At 38.1% G+C, this 22,104-nt stretch overlaps 1 protein-coding gene across 1 annotated transcript in view; it reads left to right on the forward strand.

The window, feature by feature from the left end:
• Positions 1-22,104, forward strand: part of vstm2a (V-set and transmembrane domain containing 2A) — a 35,168-nt gene that overhangs the window by 1,187 nt on the left and 11,877 nt on the right. Inside the window, exon 2 of the mRNA XM_043225625.1 lies at positions 71-240. Coding sequence (XP_043081560.1) covers positions 71-240 — 170 coding nt within the window. The remainder of the gene's footprint in view (positions 1-70; positions 241-22,104) is intronic.

Here is a 22,104-nt window from a genome sequence, read left to right on the forward strand (position 1 = left end):
ATTTATGTTTATTTCCAAGTGACAGAGTTAAGCACTGCTAGACTTTTAACTTGCTATGTCTCCCTTGCAGGAAAGTTTACCGATTTCCCCACTAACATCACTGCAAGGGAGGGACAGAACATCGAAATGGCATGTGCCTTTCAAAGTGGGATGTCCTCGGTTTACTTAGAGATCCAGTGGTGGTTTATTCGAGCTCCGGAGGAACTGATTACGAGCGAGGAGGATGAGGACGATACGGAGGTAATAACATTTTATGCACGGGTTAAGCAAGGGTTAATCGCTCATAACGTCATTCCGTAACTACCCAGCCTACAGAAGAAGCATTCTTGGCACGTTGCATGAATTTCCCTCTTTTTCACGCACCTAGTGGATACGCATCTATTTTATCCACCCGCTCTGTGCACTTTTAATTGACTGGATGAACGGTGCCGCTGCTTACTTGTTGTGTTTGCATTGCTCCTGGTTGCCTTCTGCTGCAAAGCCACCTCAGCAATTAGTTTCACTCGTGTTCCTCGTGTCCTTCTGAAAGGCAGAGCGTGCAAAATATCCCTGCTTTCCTGCTCATGTCACATAATTAGAGCCCCTAACCCTCCACGTCAAAACACACACTTACACAGCGCACAATACACGTCAGACTAATCAGCTGTTTCGCTCGAGGATGTTGTCTTGCCTGATTCACGCTTCGTGATTCATACCGAACGGAGAACTCCTAAGGCTTTGAGATCCGCAACTAAATCGCTATGACACCCTCGTTTGGTCTTTTGAAGGACAAAGCACAGAAGCAAGGCCTATGCGAATGACATCAAGGGTCCGACGTGTGTGTGTGTGTTAGAGACGCCACTGGCTGACTGTCAACAAGTGTGTGTGTGTGTGTGTGTCTTTGTTTGCAGCTGTTTCCGTGTGATGTGGCTCCGTGTTTAATGACAAAACATCAACTAAAGATCTGAGTCAGTGCCTCTCTTCCACGCACTAGTCTTTTCTTCGTAGTAGGGTCACGGATGCATCCTCTTTTTTGCATTTGCAGTTTGTCATCATCAGCATCAAACAAGTTATTTCTCCATGCCTTTTCGTTCGTGCTCGGTCTGAACGCCGCCGTTGCTAAGCTGTCGTTGTCTCTCGTCGTGCACGTGTCGCTGAGGCTTTGATCAATTTGGAGAAGCTGTAACGATGAGCGCGGCGTCGCTGATTGAATCTCGTTGTTCTCTGAGCATCGTGCATCGAATGACATGCAGCTGGGTCCCCGGCGAGGAGAAATCTGACAAAAATGAGGATCGAAGAGACGTCCTACGAAACGAAGAAGGGTGACACGAGCCAGCGGCTTCTGATGTATAATATGGAGGCGTTCACCTCTATTAGTGCAGTGAAGGACCGCAGCGGAGTCCTCGCTCTCTCACAGTAGAATCTATAATGGATATGATCCTGAATCTGCAGCCATCGATATCGCTATTGCTGTCAGCCAAATGCACCAGTGCTATTAATAGCTGTGAATGAGAGATAGCCGCGATTCTGCTCCGTAATGATACACAAGGACTCCACCTCTGGTTAGGCCAAAGCACTTTGCTGTAATCTGCGACCGATTGCATCCCGGTCAGGGAAAGGCTCTCCACATGCTGGCTCGATCCGGATAAATCATTGCACGTTTCTGAAGTCCCGTAGCAAGGGAAGAGGCTATCTATCAAAAGAGCCAAGGCCCACATAAATGCAAATGATAATGCAATTTCGAATGCAAAGAACTGCTTTATTTGCATGCTTCGGGGAGCCTCACGGGCTGAAGCTCATTCTCCTCGATGCTCTCCGCCGAATTAGCTGGATTTATTCCAGCCCGTCGTGTTCTTTTGTGAACTTTGCTGGGACTCGCGGCCGCCGTTCGTCAGGGAAGTTTATTAATCCAAGCGTTATTCAGAAAGAGATCAAGACTCGGGCAGAGACTGGCGTTTTTTAGCTGCAAACCTTGGACGAACGCAGGGAAAATTAGAGACTGTCAAACGTGAGTCATCAAACAACATATTTTTATCATCGCTGTGCTTTTGTGCTTCGATGACTAGTCACGGCAATACCCCGAATCATGCAATTACAGCTGCTCATCACACATTCACAGGGGCTTTATTAAATAGAAAAGACACCGCGACTGTAAAACAATTGAAATGTCAGGACTGGTTGTGTGATATAGAGTTTATGTTTTTAGTTTGGCCTCGGTTATTAACCGTTGCATTTTTTGAATTAACGATGCACATCAGAATTGTGCAAAATAATTAATTTTGGCTGTGCGTGAACATATCGAACCCAACAAAAGGTTCTCGTTAAGGCTTAGCAGCGTGCATTGGCTTACCTGTTTCTTAAGGGATAAATTACAATTGGCGTTCGAGACAAGAAAACGACGCTAGATCCATTGGTGTAATCGTAATAAGCACATAGCTGAGAGACAGCATCGAGCACAGCAGTAGAAGAACATTAAAGGAACATGCTGCTTCTTCATGACTCACAGGCCAGAATTATACAGCAGAAGTTCACATTATATATCATATGCATGCAGATCCTGAAGGGCTATTCCAGCGCTTCATCTCGGATTCTACACACTGGCCAAATGTAGTCTTGATATATAACAGTTCAAAGAGAATATGGGAAGCATTATAGCATATTAATGTTCGCTAAAGCTGGGCCACTTTCACAAGCTTGGGGTCAGTAAGATTTTAATTTTTTAAGGAAACTTTATTCATTAAATTGACAGCAAAGCCATTTGTAACGTTGCTAAAGATTTCTGTTTCAAATAAAATAAAAAGAAGCGCTACATTTTTGAACTTTTTATTCATCTGTGAATGCTGAGAAATAAAATGCATCACTATTTCTGCAGCAAATCAGCATATTCAATGAGATTCAATTTGTATGCATATTATGTTAAATATGGTTCTATAAAATGTACATTTACTTGTATTTTTACAGGCACTAAAACGTACAAAACTGAGCTATTTTTAGCATTGAAACGTTCAAATACTTCCACATTTTTAGCATTTAAACGTACAAAACTGACATATTGACTACACCCTAAATGGATCCTTATGAATATTTAAATTGCGGCATTCATTTGATTATTTTTGTTGTTTTTAGGTGTCATATCAATGACCTTGTTTGAAACCGCATTATTAAAATGTTTACTTAATTTGAAATGATCAGATTTCATTCTGATCCGTGTGATTTCTGCCGCCAGCTCGTTTCCAAAAATAGACTTCAAAACAAGACTTAAAATAAATAACATTTTTGAAATAGTTTAGCCTTTTCATTTAATGTCTAACTTAAGAGCCATGGGCATTTTCTCTGACATGCTGTGACTGACAAAACCTCATGGTTTAAACGTACCTGGTGCACTTTTTAGTGAGACACAAAATAAATATTAATAAATGCATATCACTGCAGTTATCCAAAAAAATGAACAATAGAGGCAGTGAAACTCCTTTTATTCCTTTTATTAATGGAATTTCAATTAATGAAGTATAAAGTATACCATGTTATGACTTATGACTATAATTCCAGCTTCATATCTATGTGATTTTACTAGACGTTTGATCACGGAGTACAGAGATGTTCTTGAGAGACGACGAGCTAATCCTAGGATTGACAAAACAGTTCAAATCTGTGAAATGACACGGTTGCATCAACAAATGCCTTTTTATATCAGTTTTGCATTTGATAACACTGTTGGGTATTTTTAGGGTTGGATTTGGTGTAGGGCATATTTCCAACATGATAGAGCGTTAACTTTTAGCGGCAGTCCCTGGGTATTTAACGTAATAAAAGCACAGCAATATGTACCTATATCTACTTAATACAAAAACGTGCCAGGGTTCACGTATTGTTTAAGCGCCACACTGGACATTTCTCTTTGAAACTAATCCTACCCTTCATTCAAAAGAAGTATTGCGCACGGTGCTTTAGTTTAGAGTGTGCACTCATTTTCTAGGTTAGGCTCGCTGCCTATGCAGGGATTGGAACACGTTCCAGTCTCCATATTGCCCCAGTGGACAAGAAATACACTGTACAGACATTAGCCAGTTTCAGACATCAGCTGCTCGTGGCATGACTGAAGGCATTTCCAGTCATTTAAGGCTTAATTGACAGCTGCTGCTGATTCTGCCGTCGTACTCTTAAGATTTCACACAAACGTCTGCTTTTCCCGATGGAAACGAGCGGCTGATCTCCACAGCACACTCCCCACCGGTACAAACTAATGCAAAATCCATACCGTCCGCTCTGCCTCTCTCTTTAGCCCAATTACAATCCAAGTTCTCCCTCTGAGTCCTCCGCCAGACTTTTAAAGTCAGTAAGCTCTGAAGGTCAATCAAAGCGCGTGCCTCCGATAGATGCATCCATCAGCTCGGCCTATTGTTAGGCCAGACACATTCATAATCAATGTAATGCTGCTCTGATTAAGCCCTCCATCTGTGGACACGTCCGCCTCTGAACCGGCCGTGTCCTCACACAGATTTCTGACCTGTAGCCTCGAGCCCAGTCAAGACCGGGTAGTGCATGAAAAACCACAAATTCTGAGAAAACGCATTTATACCGGGTTTATTACTGAGTGTCAGTAATGACACAGATACTGGCTTAATTGGAAGAAGTGCATGTCAGAGATTATATACTGGCACCGCTAACACACGGTGGACTTATTAAGGTTGTGGCGCTAAAAAATTGCATTGAAATCTCAGAAGTCAGCAGGTCGCATGAATAGGCGCTGCGCACGGTTAAGAAATCTTACTAACACAACGTACAGTACATGCCACCAGGGAGTTTAAGGCAGGAGTATTGTATAGAGTGGTTTCAACCACAATTTTTCATTAGCGATACTTGCTCTGAGTTTCTGAGTCCCGTTGGGCTTTAGCACTGGGATGGATGTCGTGATCGCTGAAAATGGCTGCTAATAGACTCTGAGTTGAGATGGGGGTGTTTGAGAGAGCACTAATTTCAGCACAGCTTTATACCGTAGTGTTGCATTTAAATTAAAATGGATTTTCACTGCTTTTAGAGACCGTATGATCATCGCTGTAACAGCTCGGATTCAGTCTGTATGGATTCGACAGCCACCGGCTTACAAGAAGTGGCTGCGAGGCCGTCATTGGGCTTAAGAAGTACAATCAGGCGGTGCTGTCGCACTATACAAGCACTGAGCATGAAGTTGAAGGCAGGAAAGATCCCCAAAGAAGTCACACGGGCTTCGTCATTGACAATCAGTTCAAATGTATTCAAGCGTTTGTGGTCGGTACGGCTATTTCAAAGGGCTTTATGCTTTTATTCGCACATTTAAATTGATCAAAAATGACATTATTAATATAACAAAATGTTTATATTTCAAAATGCTGAAAATTCGGCTGCCCTTCACAGAAATAACACACTTTAACACACTTATAACACACTATTCATAAAGAAATCAGCTGTATTATTGAGTATCAGACTCAAACAGGTGCATTCATACAAAATAATAATTAACAATGATAATAATAGTAAAAGTAGAGTGTTTAATCATTAGTTCAGACTGTTACTTTCTAACATACGAGAGCGAGGGAGCTGTTTAATCACCGCTTCAGTCGAGAAGCACTGAAGTGCAAAGACAGCAGGTTGTCGTTTTTCAATCAGATTTCTAAATGCCACGACTTCTGAACTCGGAGCATAATGACCGACGCTCGGCCCACCGCAGCGCTGCTTCCGCGCTTGTCCTCACATCTTAATTCACACTGACATACCAACCTTATTGTCATTGACAAGCTGTGATAACCGAACAAAGGCTCTGATGGCACGAGCACAAACTCACGGAAAGCCCCTCTGAGGAATAAACTGGCGCCGCTGAACTCATTCAGTCAGCACAAACTGCCAACATAAACTCAAATAATCTGGCAAAGAAGAGATATTCATCGGCCCACTGGAAAACAACAAAAAAAGCCTGCTCTTAGCGGCCGCCTGACGATGTAAAGCGAAGCTGCGGTGGGACGATGAGAATAAATGTGTGTGGGCAGTCACTCTTTTAATCTTGACTCTGGGCCGTTGAGGATTTGGAGATCCCAGCATAATGGATTCTTTCCACAACTGCCATAGCCGTGCGATAAAAAGAGGCTGCCACCAGCTTCCCAGAGAGAGAGAAAGCGACTGGACAGAGGACCGTGTTTGGGGAGGGCCAATCAGCAGCTGTGTAATGTGCACAAGAGATGCCAGCAGCTCAGTCCAATTCAATTTAGGGGATCAAAACAAAAGTAGTTCCCTTTGAAGACACCGGGCACTGTGGGGTCCAATTAGGGAATGACTCGCATTTGATCTATCTCATCTATCTCTGGAACCTGCTTCGCAACAAGAGCATGTGCGTTCCCGAGTGACTCTGGCGTGGCGTCGAAACTTGATCAAGCGGTGCTTTGAAAAAAGAAGTCATAATAATTAAAAAAAACACTGTTTAGAAAAAAGTGAGAGAAAAAAATATTATTAAACTGTGGTATTGAAAACACAATTATGGCAGTTAATGACTGGTAAATTGCTTAAAAAAAAAAGAAGAAAAAGGTACAAAGATGTAGTATATTGGTGCCTTTATATTTTATAGTTTATTACCATGCAATGTGGTCATTTAAATCAACTAGTAAATATACTTTGCACTTAAAATATATATATATATATATATATATATATATATATATATATATATATATATACACATATAATATATATATATATATATATATATATATATATATATACAAATTTCCTTTGGATTTTATGTTTTGTTCTACCTAAAAGAGTATTTATTTTACGAGCAAAAACTGGTGCAATGTCTTCAAATAAATCATTGATTTAATGTATGGAGGTGTTATAAGCATGATACATAATTGACCACTGTTAAATTATGGAAATATAATACACACCAAAGATGTCAAAAATAATAGTATGATACTTCAGTGTAATATTATACATGTATATGGTAATGTATGTGCAAAACCGTTTTACAGTGAATTGAATTCCTGACGAACCTGCCCCGTTACTTGTGTTGAAATTGCAAGATGCTTGTTGAAGTGGTTGGTTCAGGACGAGGAGCTGTTTTCTTGCTGTTCTTATCTCATTTGTTGTGGAACTGGAATTCGATTCCCAGATTACCAGAATCGCACCTCAGCAGGAAATTACTAATGGATTCTGACTGGAATCCCGAGACGGCCGGCGTTTGATTTCACTGCAGGATTACATGAAGGCAGCTTATTGGAAGTATTGAATGGCACCTGAACTTCTGTATATAGACCGCTTTCTTTCATTTCTTCTTACAGCTCTTTTGAGACGTACTGTATTGATATTCCTCAAACGTTCAAGTTACCGTTTGTTCTGAACCTCAAACCCGAGTATTAAATTAATTCAGCTCCAATCGCGCACAGAAGACACAAAATCCATTCGAGCCTCGTTTTGTAGATGATATCAATCGCATGTGTGTGCTATATATATATATATATATATATATTTTTTTATTTTAATATATTGATTTTGAAAACGCTTTAAAAATGTCCAAATGTTAAGACATTACATGCCTTGAAAACACTTCATTTTGTTGTTGACCCTAGTATACAATAAATATACTAAAATATATCTGAAATGCGTTGATTTCAAGTAAACTCACACATTCATGTGTTTAATAAAATAACCTGCAACTGTATTTTTAGTATTGTGTAGAAGTAGTGCTTGAGTACAACAAAAAAAGAAATCTGGAAGTATATTTAAGTGTGCTAAAGTGGCACTACTGTAAGTATACATCAAACAATGCATTTAAAATATATGGCTAAAGTGTACTTTCAGTCTTTCTGTATCTACTCTCTTGAGTCTGGAGGCGATCTTCTTCTTCTTCTTCTTCTGATGCAGTGATGAAGTGCTTTGTCTTACTAATTCTCCCTCCTCATCCTCGCCGTGATATATATTAAAATGGAGCACATCGTGAGGCGTGAGTTTCTCCAACACAGGTATTCATCAAAACTTTATTAAAGTCAGGCCAATTTATCTCTCAGGACTTTAATTAAACATCGGTGAATGATTTATTCAACATGCGGGGCCGACTTACCCCTAATATCACTCCTACAACGTTACAAATCCTACAAATCCCCAACCTGTTCAAGACATGGATCTCATCGGCCCTAATTTCCATCCCGGCTCACGAGAGCCGCGAGCAGGAGAAATGAAATCCAGTTGTGACCCCGTGGAGATGATGAGGCTCATGAATGTCTGTAAAGGATGTAGAGGAGATTAGTTTCTTCACATTTAAGTGACAGATCGGATCAAACTGATCAATGATATTGATTGATTATGTCAGCGCCGAAGGGAAACCATCGGGTCTCTCTCCTTTGAAGCTCTTTAGTGCTTCAATCTAAATAGAAGTTAGAGAAGTTTATCGTGAAATGTTTCGATTTCCTCAGTGTCACTTTGTAATATATGTAGAACTGCAGGGTAATGCATTATGTAAATACCTAAAAAAGAGTTTATTGTACTCAACTAATGCAAAAAAATGAATTGAATGTTCTTAAATGATGCTAAATGCACTTTGTGTATTGTAGCACTTTGCTTAAAGCCTTTATTTATATTGTATTATAAAAATATTTTTAAATCATGAACGATTTGTGAGCCACATGAGTACAACCACATACGACAAAAACGATCAATTTATTGTTATACTGTACAATTACACATTAGGCAATAATTATTTATGAAAATATATAATGTTACAACGCACATTGTGAATAATTATAATGAGTTAAAGCATTTAATAACAACTTATAATGCATTATACATAAATGTTTTATGCGTTTTATACATTTTGCTTTCAAATATATTTTAAATCACTGTTTTTAAAATGTATGTACTTTAAGGACTGATATAATTGCAAAGTTTAAAGTGTTGAAGATATGAAGCAGATAGTCTACTGATACTCTAATGCTGCTAGTTGACATGTAGTTATAAAGGTAATGTTAGCAGAACGTCTAAAATTCATCAGAAATATCTCCGTGTGTGTTGTGAAGGTCTTACGGGTTTGAAACGACGTGAGGAGGCGTAATGACTCAATTCTCTGTTTGGGATGAACTAACCCTTTAATTAGCAGCGATAAGGAGTTCATTGTGAGCAAAAGTATTACTGAATATCTTGAACATCAGTAGGATGATGTTTACATTGCAATGCATTATGGGCTCACTAACTATCCACTCATTGTGCCACAAACACAAAAATGACCGACGGGAACGGGAAAAGCCTTGAGTGCCCTATCCGGTTACCTAATAGTCTTTGTCGGATGTGAATAAAACATTGCGGCATCAAAACAGCCAGCCTAGATTAGCTCCAAAGATGATTTAGTCTTTTTTTCGGGCAGTGCCACAGACATCAGTGCGCTGATTGAAAACTATAAACTTTGGATCCAGCACTTCTGGGATCGTCTGTAAAATAAAATAAACATAACGCGGTTGCATGCCTGTGTGAGCAGCTGTTTCATACATATGAATGACAATCGCTTAGTCTTTCGTTAGCAGCAGCGCGTCTGATTATGAGAAACGCTTCTGATGGATCAACATCATGTCACGGTCGCGCTTGCTCTGCAGAATATAGCTGCTAAAAAAAATCTTGCATTTACGCAAATTCTGTTTGGCATGTAATACCGGTCAAAGACGATCTGCTTCATTCGATAGCTGAACTAAACTCACGTCGGTATCGAACGCTCATAAATCAGGTTGGAAAATGTATGTGAACCCTCAGGCTAATGACTTCGGAATCAATGAAACGAGATTGAAGGTGTGAGACTGATGATCTCCTCAAATAATACAAATAACACCTTAAAGGGAAAGCCTCGCTGGTTTGTGCTCGTTGCTGTATCTTGGATGCATTAGTGGAGGTGATAATCATCTGATATCCAAGCCATACGGAATCCATAACGCTGCTGTTTATGATCTGGCGGTCGAGTAATTATTACAGCTGAAACCTGGCCAGAAACTAAAAAGTTGGCATTTAAATCGGCCTGGAAATGAACGATCGCTCTAGCCGCATTATAATCCTTGAAAGTCTGTCTCGTATTACAATGAAAGAGTAAAATAATGATTGCAGAACTCCACTTACATTTACCTGAAGAGCAGAAAGCTGAAACTCTCGTGGGCTTTCGCTCAAGTATTGTCTTTGCCATGTACAGTATGACAGCGTTAATAGACTCGGTTCATGGCTAAAAGAAATAAAAGTACATGAAAAGGGAATTACCCCTCAAAGCCTCAGCGTGCTTCAGATATTAGGATGTGTAAATGATGCAGAACACTTAAGTGGGTTTAACCACATGTTTTTATGGTATTTATATTATTTATAGGTATTCCTTTAACTGTATATGCTTTTGGCTCAGAAACCCGTCGTAAACTCTCTTTATACATACTCACATTAGTTTAGGACAAAACAGGATAATTATATTTGTGTGAAATGAACCTCGATGTCACTGTAATCTCCTCCGTGGTAAACACGGCAATAACTTCATAAACAGATTAGATTATGGTATCTATATTAGCAGAATTCTATTTTTTTAACGAAGAGCTTGAGATGGAAAGTTTGGGTCTGGGTGAAGTGTAAAGTATATCCAGAAATGCATTAAAAAAAATTGAATTCAGTAATGACAAATCATTTCAAGGTTAAAGTTTCTCCTATGAAAACATTTTGTTTTAGGGTCTCTTAACTAGTTGCTTATTAGCATGCATATTACTAGAACGTTAGCCATTTATTAGTAGTCGTTAAGCACATATTAATGCCTACATGATCTTATACTACATCACTAATCCTACCCAACACTTAACTTAACTACCGCACTAACTATTAATGAAAGCAAATTACGAGGGAAAAGTCATAGTTAATAGTGAATAAGTGTCACCGAAAAATTGTAGCATACGTTTTTTGGTTTGTTTTTTTTGCTTTGCCCCATGCAGGATAAGTTTTTTTTTTAGATATATAAATAAATAAAATAAAATCTAAAACCATCATGGTATCTCACTTACAATAGAATTACAGTGTTAATGGACTTTCAGTGCTAATGAACGAATAAAACATATGTATTGTTATTTTGCCAACTCTGCGAACCAATTTTTCAGTGTGTTGGCAACAAAAACTTGGACAATCTGCAAAAAAACAACTCATGAAGACAAGAAATGGTACCGGCTTTGAATGAAGTTTAGTTTTGGAGATGTATGGAATCCTCCAAACGAACCGGAGAGTGACGTCTGAGTGTGGTTTGTACTGGATTCAGAGCTGATGGGTTCGTGGCGCCCGATGAAAGACGCCAGAGTGACGTTTTCTTATGAGACTGTGTTGACACGAGGCATACTGCTTGTTTTCTTGTGGAAATCTCGTTTTTTTTTGGCAGCAAACGCTGCCTGTTGTTTGGCGGTGCCAGGTGAACCTTTCAAAGCGTGAAGTTACGCTCCTTTCAAAGCGAGGCGGATCTGTATCAGCTCCACTGGCTTTCTCCACAGAGAAGACAAAGAGGCAGCTGAAAGTAGAGGAACAGAGGCTGCAGAAAGAAAGCCAGGTGTGTTTAGGGATGCAGGAAGACCAGCGCCGTTCTAGTGAGTGAAAGAATGACTTTGAGTCTGTCACTCGCCGGGGAACCCAAACGTCTGGTTAAAGCCTGAGACCATCAATAACACAGCCGTCAGGGCTGGTAACCACATCTGCTGATCCTAAATGACCTCAGGCTGAGCTGAAAACACCGCTATGATAGCGAAGCTAACGATGTTGAGACCTCGAGAATTTAAGGCCCGATCTCGATTCTATTTAACACCCCGTGCCCTTGAAACTGAGTATAGTCAGGAGTCAGGTGAAAATAGGGCGCACGTCATCATACGTCGTTTAGCTTCCTCGTTCTGTGTGTGCATTAGAGACATTTAATTACCGTTCCATATCAATGTGTTGCATATATTGAAACACACTGACATACACACACCAGGGAACGGACTAGGAGTAAAAAATGGCCCTGGATTTCGTCCCAAATAGGTTCACCGCAACTACAAACAGCACCGCAGCTCGCAATGTATCGCATTTATGGCAAACACTATCACAGAGTCCACGCTGACTCCGCTGAAGAAAACAACAAAACAGAAATCCTGATGGACCTTTACAAACATCACAAACCATCATCTACCACACCATTAAATAATGGCTTCCTGTCGTGTGTTTTGGGACATGATCCATTAGGATTTATTAGTTTTAGCCACCAATAAAAGGCACCCAATTACCAGTAGAGAGTTTTAACAAAATAGTTCCTCAATACTAATCGTTTTCCAGCAATGAAATGATACAATCGTTTTTTTTTGCAGTCATTGCACAGAAAGAAACAACTTTCATCTCTAAAGTTCAACCGGCACCTCAATGACTCCGTGTACATGAGTATCAGTAGTCGAAATATTTACCTTATTCTAAAAAAGACAATATTATGATTAAGGTATTTACATCAGTTGCTTTTGGAATAATGCTTTCATGTTCCCGTTTTATATGTTATAGTAGACACATAGATTAATAAATCACACATCATTACGTCACCATATATATATATATATATACATTACACACAGTGTTGTTGAATCTATGCCGTGTGTTTAGTGTTAAGCACCACTGCCGTGTGTGTATCCTGTCGCAAAATACGACAAAAAGTCCTATCCGAGGGTAAAAGTTTGATTAATGTGTGTGCATGACTAAAAGAGGAATACTCCACGTCTTAATTTGATTTGTGTTCACTTCTCTAATCTCTTCTTACGTGGTATATTCTTAATCAGAGCATTGTCTTAATCGCATTAAAAATGGAAAATTGTCAATGCACACGCAGTAAATGTGCTTAGTGCTCATGGCCCTGATCAGAAATGAAAGTATGTCGTGGGAGTACCTTGCAGTCAGTTAATTGTTTAACATTAGCTATTTTTTTTCTTTTTTGCAACATGACTGTAAAAATAAACAGACGATTGAAGTTAACATTAAACAAATTATGAATTTTCATTAAAGGCTTTATCGTACATTTATGCTGTCTTTAAGTCAAATGAGGCTGATCAAATATATGAGATGAGCGCACATGGAAACTCTTAACCCCCATAATCTCAGATTTATATTTATACAGAGTTTACTGAATGGAATACCTTCTGATAAGAAGGCTTCCGATAAAAAAAGATTGAAGTGCATTAGCTTAAATATTTAACGTACTAAAAACACAGTAATATGTACATATATCAACATAATAAATTGTGCCGGTGTTTTAGTGCCACTCAGTGGACATTTCTCTTTGGCATTGCGGTGAAATGTACAGTAGGGTACGTGAAAAAGGTATGCATTTTTTTGAGACCAGGTTGAAGATTAGATATAGAGCTGCCTATTTAACCTGCCAACTTAATCAGTTATGAAAAACATAATGTATTAAAATGCACATGTCATTACAGTATTGGTCATGAGCGTGATGCAAGGCCACATCTCACCATGTGATGAAGTCCTAAGATTCAAGAGAGATTGGGGCAAAAAAGGCCCCTGTATGAGTTTCTGTCTCATATTCACGTCGTATGATATAGTTAAGCTAGGAAGTCTTAAACGGCTTCCTCAACTTCCACTCTCAGGTCTGTTTCAGCACAATTATAAGCTGTCTTTCCATTAGCTTTCAAATAAGTTTGATGTTAATACTAGCTGTGGGGTTGCTCTACGTTTAAGACTGTAGTAAAGATACGATTAGAAGATGTTGTTTTTAGCTTTTGTCCTAAATGTGGTCCTTACTGAAATGGATACGATTTTAAGGTGAGGATCTTTCTGTAATACGCCACCGGGTCACTAAATAAGAACTTCTTGTGTTATATTGTAGACACAATATTGTCTGTATTTACTCAGTTTTTGCCATTATCTTTTAAGTCCACAGCAGATCTACTTAATAAAGCTGTTTACTTCATTCCTCTTTACTTCAATCCATCAGAACTGAATCAATCAATTGAATTAATCAACGATCGATTAAATGAATGAATGGTTGGTTGATGGGTTGATTTGCTTTTTGTTAAGTTTTTTGGGACACAAGCACTGAAACCACTGGAGGGTTTATTATCTATATATGTATGTATTTATTTATTTCCCAATACAGCACCATCATTACATAGGGCTGGATTTCTTTGCATTCATTTTCCATCCCTGACCAGCCTGAATGAGTCAAACCTGGAGAATACTTCCACGCTGCGGGCCTGTCAGAGCCGAGGAGCAGCACTATGTGTACTTATTCTGTCATTCACCAGCTGTCCATTACAACAGCAGCAGATCATATTATTTTTCCCTTTAGCAAACAATACAGGCAGTGAGTGGATCCGCTGAATGCAGAGGAAAGCAGCTTTTAATAATGCAACATATTCATCCCTTGAAATAATAAAGCTCAAAGCGTTGCTTCAGGAACTCAAAGATTATGTGTTGAATGTATTTATCAACCCTTTATGTGACTGTAGAATCTATGAAGCAGCATCGAGTTAGCTTTAGCGGTTAGCGTTTGCTGGTGTTTGTGGAAGACATTTTCTCCCGCTCATAATTTCTGTCACGTATAAACTTCAAAATGTGGATTAGGTAGGTTATTTATGTGACAAAATTTGAAATTTTGGCCGTTCTTTTACACAGAAAGCAATTTTTTGGCTTGAAAACAGCTTTAAATGCACAAGAGATGCAACATTGCTAATGTGTTAAAGTGTTACCCATACATTTTTGTACATTTTTATTGATGCTAAAACGTACAATCTTAGACTTGTTTCAGTGTTTAAAGTGTACAAATACGTAAATAAATAAAAACTGACTTATATTTCCTATACATATTTGTATCAACGCATTTGTATAGTTTTATCTGTAAGTGATTTCGATTTTTAGACTTCTTAACCTCCTCCCGAAGCTAAACGACCCATTTTATAGTGAATATAACAATATACAAAATGCAACTGGGAGAAATATGCAGGGAAATTACAATTTTAGTAACCATAAAGCGTTCAATATGTTTATTGTGTTGTTCTGTGTCAGAGAAAACACCTTTTGTGTCCAATGGCAAAAAAGTAAATATTACATGAGTATAATAACACAAAAGTAACAGTTAAACAATAGCAGAAATGCTTCGGTTTTAGGGTTTAAAGTGCTGTCTTGTTTAACATCAGGTCAGTTCTTTGAAATGAGTTGGCAGCAGAAATCACAACAGAACAGAAATTAATCACTTCATATTAAGTAAACAAGTAAGCAATTTAATAATGCAATTGAAAACATAATACCACTGATATGACAACTGAAAACAATAATAATGCAGTTAACGCCATGATTATTTAATACATTTTTAGGTCTCCTCAGTATATCAGTATTAGCATGCTGAAAATACATATTAAATGCTGTAAATATGTCAGTATTGGATATTTCTGTAAGTAAATTTATGTTTTGTATGTTCAGTCGTTTCTTAAAGAGTTGTAGAAGTACAACGCAATGTTCCTTGAATATTCCGTATTGATTTTTCACAGGATTATGAATGATACAGTCATTTTCTGCTGTTTTATTATTATTATTATTATTGTAGATTTGATAAAGTATGACTTTCAGAAAAACAAATAAGCAAAATGCACGGAAACATATGAATGTGACCAATTCATACAATTTATCCAGCAGCTTGCCGAAATGTAAAACGGATTCCCGCAGTTTGTTTTCTTCTGGTGCACTAATATGACATCATTTGCAGAAAACAGCAACGCATCCGTCCGGCGAACCTCTCCAGAGCCACACAGACTTTTGACGCATTGTTTGCTCAAGTTTTGTCAACAAGTGACAAGAACATTTGCTAACTATATTACAAGAGCCAAAATCAATCATCAGCAACATCTGTCTGGAGTCACACCGAGAGCGCTTGTCAAATACAATAATTTCCTTCATATACATATATTCACACGTTGTTTAACAGGCCTCTCTCCTCTCCACAGGCCTGAATAATTCATGACTCACACAACAGTGTGTCTGTGCCCAGCAGTAAATGATATCATCCCTCTGGGCATTAACAAGCTTTCTCAGCATAACAAGTATGTTGCTATACCGCTTTTGACATGTTTCAACAATCTGTCAATGCAGAGAGCCAATTGAAACAGTGTAGAGTTGGTACTCACACAAAATGCATTGTGTACCGGTGGATCTGTGTGCAGCAAACCGGTTCAGCATGGGTTCAGCGGGTTCAGGAGATGTTAAGAAGTGAATGATGTCTCTCGCATGAAGAGTTATGGATGCGTCGCTCCGCTAATGAACTCTCTTACTGCTCAGAGGAAATTACTATCACTGGATCACATTGAAATGTCCTGATAACAATAAAAAATAGCATACTGGGATGATTTCCGAAGGATCACGTGACACTGAAGACTGGAGTAATGATGCCGAAAATACAGCTTTGATCACAGAAATCAAATGTAGCTTAACAAATATTCACAAACAATATAACTCTTTCGTTTTGGAAAAAGAGTTTTTGGTGATCAGAAAATACTACAAAGAAACAACCCCCACAACTTTTCAGCAATGCACTATAAAAATGACTCATTTAAATATGTTTTAATTGTTTAACAGTAAAGTCTTTTACTATATACAATCAAAACCCATATTGGACATTACATGTAATTTCACGGTAGTATACCGTTTTTGGAAGCGAAAAAAAAATGTATTTAAAAGCTGCTTGTGATTGGCTTTGATTCATCATTTTTAGTAGTTATCAGTGTATTATAGCGAAGCTACGAAACAGATTCCAGTACTTTAATAGGTTGATATATTAGCATTATGTCAGTTCATGAAATTAGATTTTTTAAATGCTACAAGGTGAGGTATGTTTTGAAGACAGGGTGGTGGTACAAGCTGGTCGTGTGCTGTTTTTGGGTTCTTTTTTTAAAAAAACAATATCTGAGGCAAGGCACAAGAGTGATCCGATAAAGACAATGGTCAGGGAGCAAGGGAACGGTCCGGGGTCAAAACACAGGAACCAGGGGTACACTAAAGGCTAACAAACAACACCCAGTGATCTTTTATAGTCCTCCGGATTCGAAACAGGTTCCTATGCATTCCGGGGTGGATGTTGCTATCGTATTTTTTACAGTAAAAATTCTACATTTTTACAGTGTATTATACATCACCGGCTCTGTTCAAAAGAACTGAAAATATTGGCAACATCGATCGCATGCCCTTAAAGTTCGATGGCAGTAATAAAGCCCTCCAGTGTAAATGTAAATCTTGACGCGTTTAATTGGGAAAAGCGCCCGAGTGTGTGAAATAGTAACAGGATTAATCATTACCTGTGTGCTCTCAGAAGCCAAGCCCCGTGTGCCCGGGCATTATCTGCTGTAGTGTTTGGAAATCTGCAGATGCACACACATTTATCTCATTGCACAGAGCCCATAAGTGTTCCACACACACTCCACGTGCTGCCTCAGCCGTATTTCATCCGCTCAGACGGCTGTAAAGCAAGGCCATCATAATGCATCACTGTTTTTACGCCACATTCGCACGGCATACAAGAGCAATATAATAACTTGTTGAAGTTCAGCCAGCTTTAGGTTGATGAAACTGTGCGCTGAACGGATATGGAATGTGTGTGTGTGTGTGTGAGCGAGAAAGTTTCAGAAGTGTGTATCTAATCATATTGTTTGCCCCGAGAACAGAAGCACGCTGCTCAATATCCTCATAAAGAGAGAGATACAGATTTGTAATAACGATATCCTCAAGGTTCAGCCGCATAGATCTCCATCTCCGCAGTGAAATATGTTTGACGGCTGCGGCCATTCAAGTGAGATATGTTTATATCTTAATATAGATGATGCCATCCTTCTTCCCTGACATTAATTTAGTGTCGGGGACCTCGGAGCCTCGTGCATTATGCAAAATAATTGCAGGGGCACATTTTACAAGAAGTCAATTTCAGCGGGCATGAAGAACGACGGCTTGCTGTAATGAAGAGCGTAAGAGTCACAGACGACAAGTCGAAGCTCACAGAGGTGTTAGCGTGGCAGGCGAAACTCGTACGCTTTCGTTTGTCGCATTACTAAACTTCTGAACGTATGATACTTTAAAAGGCGTTCCTAGCTGAAACATCGCATGATGACGTCACAGCAAAGACATAATTACGTAATATATGTCTGTACTATATATATTTATTTTGCATATACAAATACAAACATGCGTGCATATGTTTAAGAAAATTGTGTTTTAAATATATTTATATATGACATAACTTATATGAATATAAATATATACATGCAAATATTCTTAAAATATATGCTGTTTGTGTGTCTTATATATATATATATATATATATATATATATACACACAGACATATTCTGTAATCAAAATAATGTTTTTTTCATGAAATGTCAGATTATTTTAAAAGGAATCATTTAATAGTGAAAACTATATTTATTTAAGACCCAGGTAAACAACGAATTAGTCTCGTTTCTCGTAGCATTATATTTTTGTATTGTTTTTTTGTGTGATCGAGCTTTGCATAATTAGTAGTACTGTTAGATATGTTAGGGAAGTGACACGTAACATTTTAATTATCTTTTGCTAAAGATGAACGAAATGACTCGAAACAAAGATTCGTTCATTCTGCTGAGCGAGAGCCCGACTTCCCATCACTACCGCTAAGCAATTTTTTTGTCTTGAATTTTACGCTCATATAAATGCATTCTCATAAACTTCATCCCAGGCATGGAATCAGTTATATGACATTTTTGATTGAACTATCTGTTTAAATGTCAGGCCTGGAGTTCATGAAATAAAGAGTCACTATTTGCAGTGCAAGCCAGATACTGCTTAGAAGTCAATGCTGAACGCAGAGAACCGCTAGCGAGATTGGAAATTCATTAGAGCACATTTAGTTTAATTGTATTTGATTTTAATGGGAGGCTACTGGAGGTCCGTCTAAATGGCCGGTATGTTATAGCAGAGATACGAGATCTGAGTGTAATGGAGATCAACGGCCCGTATTAGACAGACGTCCGCTCCGACGGAGTTATCAGAAACACCGCTCCTTCTTCTGCTCTAAAAGCTTACTTTCAACAACCTGGTCTCACTGAGGACTTCTGCTATTCATTTAAAGCCCTTCTACTCTGTATTCTGTTTCTGTTTTCCAGGAAAACTTTCTGAACGTTATTTAAACCTAAATGCATTTATTTGTTTAATGTAACAGGATTTATATCCGGAGAAAATAAAATGCATTATAAAAGAGAATATCATTGAATAATTAAGTTTAGATTGAGTCATGCTTTTTTTTTTGCAGTTTCGCTTCTTAGTATATTTTTACTGGAACACAAGACAAAAACACAGACTTATATGTAAATACAAATAAATAAATGAATAATGATATAAGAGTAAATGGAGCTCATTGATAGTGCTGTGAAGAGGAAGCGTGTAGAAAGTCTTACCAGACTCTGTCTGAGGAAAAGGTACTTACTCAGTAATTGGCCTCGGGTCTGGAGGGTTTGATGGGTTTGATAAGAGTAAACCACTTTCTATTTCTGCTTGTCGTGCTCTGAAATTTCTTTGCCACACACTCGGACACAACCCAGATAAATTCATTTGGAGCAAAAACGCTGGTTCTGAGGGGTTTTTTTAGATTTTTTTCCGGTCTAAATGGCATTATCTCAGGCATGATTACTTCATTCCACAAGCGAAAGTGAGCAATAAGAGGGTTATTACTGAGATAACGTGGGTTGCATTCAGCTGGTCATGTGATCATAACGAGTGAAGACAAACAAAGCCTGTATCGTTCATCACGTGAGAGTCTATTATGATCTGATCTACATTCAATTTTAATGAGGCTTTCAAAAGCTTTCCTATTTCTATTTAGGTTTTCTCATAGTATTTTAGTTGTATTTATTTGTTTATTGTTTTTAGTTTTAGTTTTTACACACACACACACAAAATTGTAAATAAAATCCATCACTAGAGTTTGTTTACAAGACAATAGTTTAACAATAAGACTGAAAAGTTGATTGAATAATTGAATGATTATTCAAGTGCCGTTTCAAGAAATGCTATCTTGGAAATTAGCTGAAAAAAAATCATTATATTTAATTTATTTATTCATTTTTATTATTATTAATTATTTCATTATTATTAAAAGTAAAATTATTGTTTAAATTGATATTAAATTCTTTTTCGTAGTGTATACATGAAGAACATCTTTATACACATTTCTGTAATTATTTCTATTGTCAAGTCAAGTGTTTTTTTATTGTCATTTCAACTATATATAGCTATAAAGTACAAAGAGAAATGAGACGAGGTTTGTCCAGGACCAAAACAAAAAAACTCACATACTGTCTTATATTGTCTTTTAAATACAGTTACATTTAAATGACACACATTTATGGAAATCTGTCATTTCGACTCACAGTTGTTTGTAATATTTAAACATATTTGAAGTTTTTTTAGTGATGCAAAGTTTTAGTGATGAATGTGACCTACTTCCTGTTAATGATCTTATTGTGTTCAGGTGTGTGTAGCTCATTTAGTGATTTCCTGTGTGTATTTAAGTCCAGTTTGCTTCTGTTTAATCGTCCTTTCTCGTCCTTAATATGTGTCTGCTTGCAACTATATTATTTTGTTTGTTTGTAGAGGATTAAAACAGTTTAAGTTTATTTTCCCGCTGAGCGCTCCTTCTCTCAAACCACACCGTGACATAAAGCAGCCTACGTTAAAATATATATTCAGACTACAATTAAAATTTGACATAAGTACTTTAGTGGTCAACACAAAATAAGTGAACAAAGCACAACGAAAGATAAATGTTTAAAGCGTACTTCAAAGTAAATCATCTTCATTTGAAACGACGTGCATTTTTTTTTCAAGTGTACTTGCTGTAATAATAAACTGCGTTCATGACTGTGTTTCTCCACACACTTACCGTAAGTGGGCTTTATTAATATTACCTGCAAGTGCAGTTTTTAATAAACACTTTTGGCAAAAAGCCATTTGCCAGTTCCCGTCTAAAAGCCAGTGCCTGAAGTCAATGTGGGCTCAAAGCGTGTGGCATCGGCTTCTTTTGAGCGTAGCGTTCTCCACAAAGGTCGACCGGGCTGAAGCCTGAGCAGATAATACTTCCGGAGAGCCTCAAGCAAACATGACATTATTGGCATTAAGGATGAACATGTTTACCATGGATCTAATCTGTTCCTTATTGCTTAATTTGAAACCAATCGGCTCCGACCTCAAGCAGATGAAGTTCATTATTCGTCCGCGTGTCGTCGGGCGGAAGCGTTATTCCTCTTTAGCCTGATGGATTTTGTGCTGATTGTTTTTTGATGTGCTGCTTTTTGAATATTTCAAGCTCCTTAAAGAGCAGAAAATGGTGCCTGCAGTGCCATCTGTTCCTGCACCGCTTCTAATGAATCATTGTTGGGTTTAGCTCCGGCGACGGAAACACCTCTCACCGTCTGCGTGCGGTCCCTAAACAAACAATTAACTGCTCTTCTCAAACATTCAGAGCTTTTAATAGCGTCGTTTGTAACAGAACAACAATTCAAGGTCACTGCGAGACGAGCTTGAGGGTTCTCTCTCTGTAATTAGAAACGTATGGATATGGTATTTCTGAGCCGATAATGATAACCGATAATCAAAAACTTTTGTGCTCTAACCAGCTGGATAATTAGCTGATTTATTAAAAACAACCCCCTTCGCGCAAAGTTAAGTCGTATGAAAGTTCACAGCGTGTAAAAAAGAGCTGGCCCACAAATTAGTCGAACTGCTTTTAGCATGCTGCTTTACAGACGCAGAACGGGATGACTAACGTTTAAAAAACACAAGAATACAAAGACACGAGAAAGGGATCGTTCACACAGCAACAAAGTCGCAAGATGTATTGTGTCTTGGACTTTGTGGATGTGTTTTTATGTGTTGTGGATGAACAGTTACCACAAAAAAACTATATTATTAGTTAAAACCAGTTTGCTTGCATCAGACGCTTTTTTGATATTTCTCATTTCCTTTTAGTTCAACTTCATGCACTAAAGTAACACACTGATAATAAATATGCATATGAACATATTTAAAAAGCAAAGCAAAACAAAACACACACACAAAACCAAAACTGACAAAAA

This window comes from Puntigrus tetrazona, chromosome 24 (genome assembly GCF_018831695.1).
Source record: "Puntigrus tetrazona isolate hp1 chromosome 24, ASM1883169v1, whole genome shotgun sequence".
Lineage (NCBI taxonomy): Eukaryota > Metazoa > Chordata > Actinopteri > Cypriniformes > Cyprinidae > Puntigrus > Puntigrus tetrazona.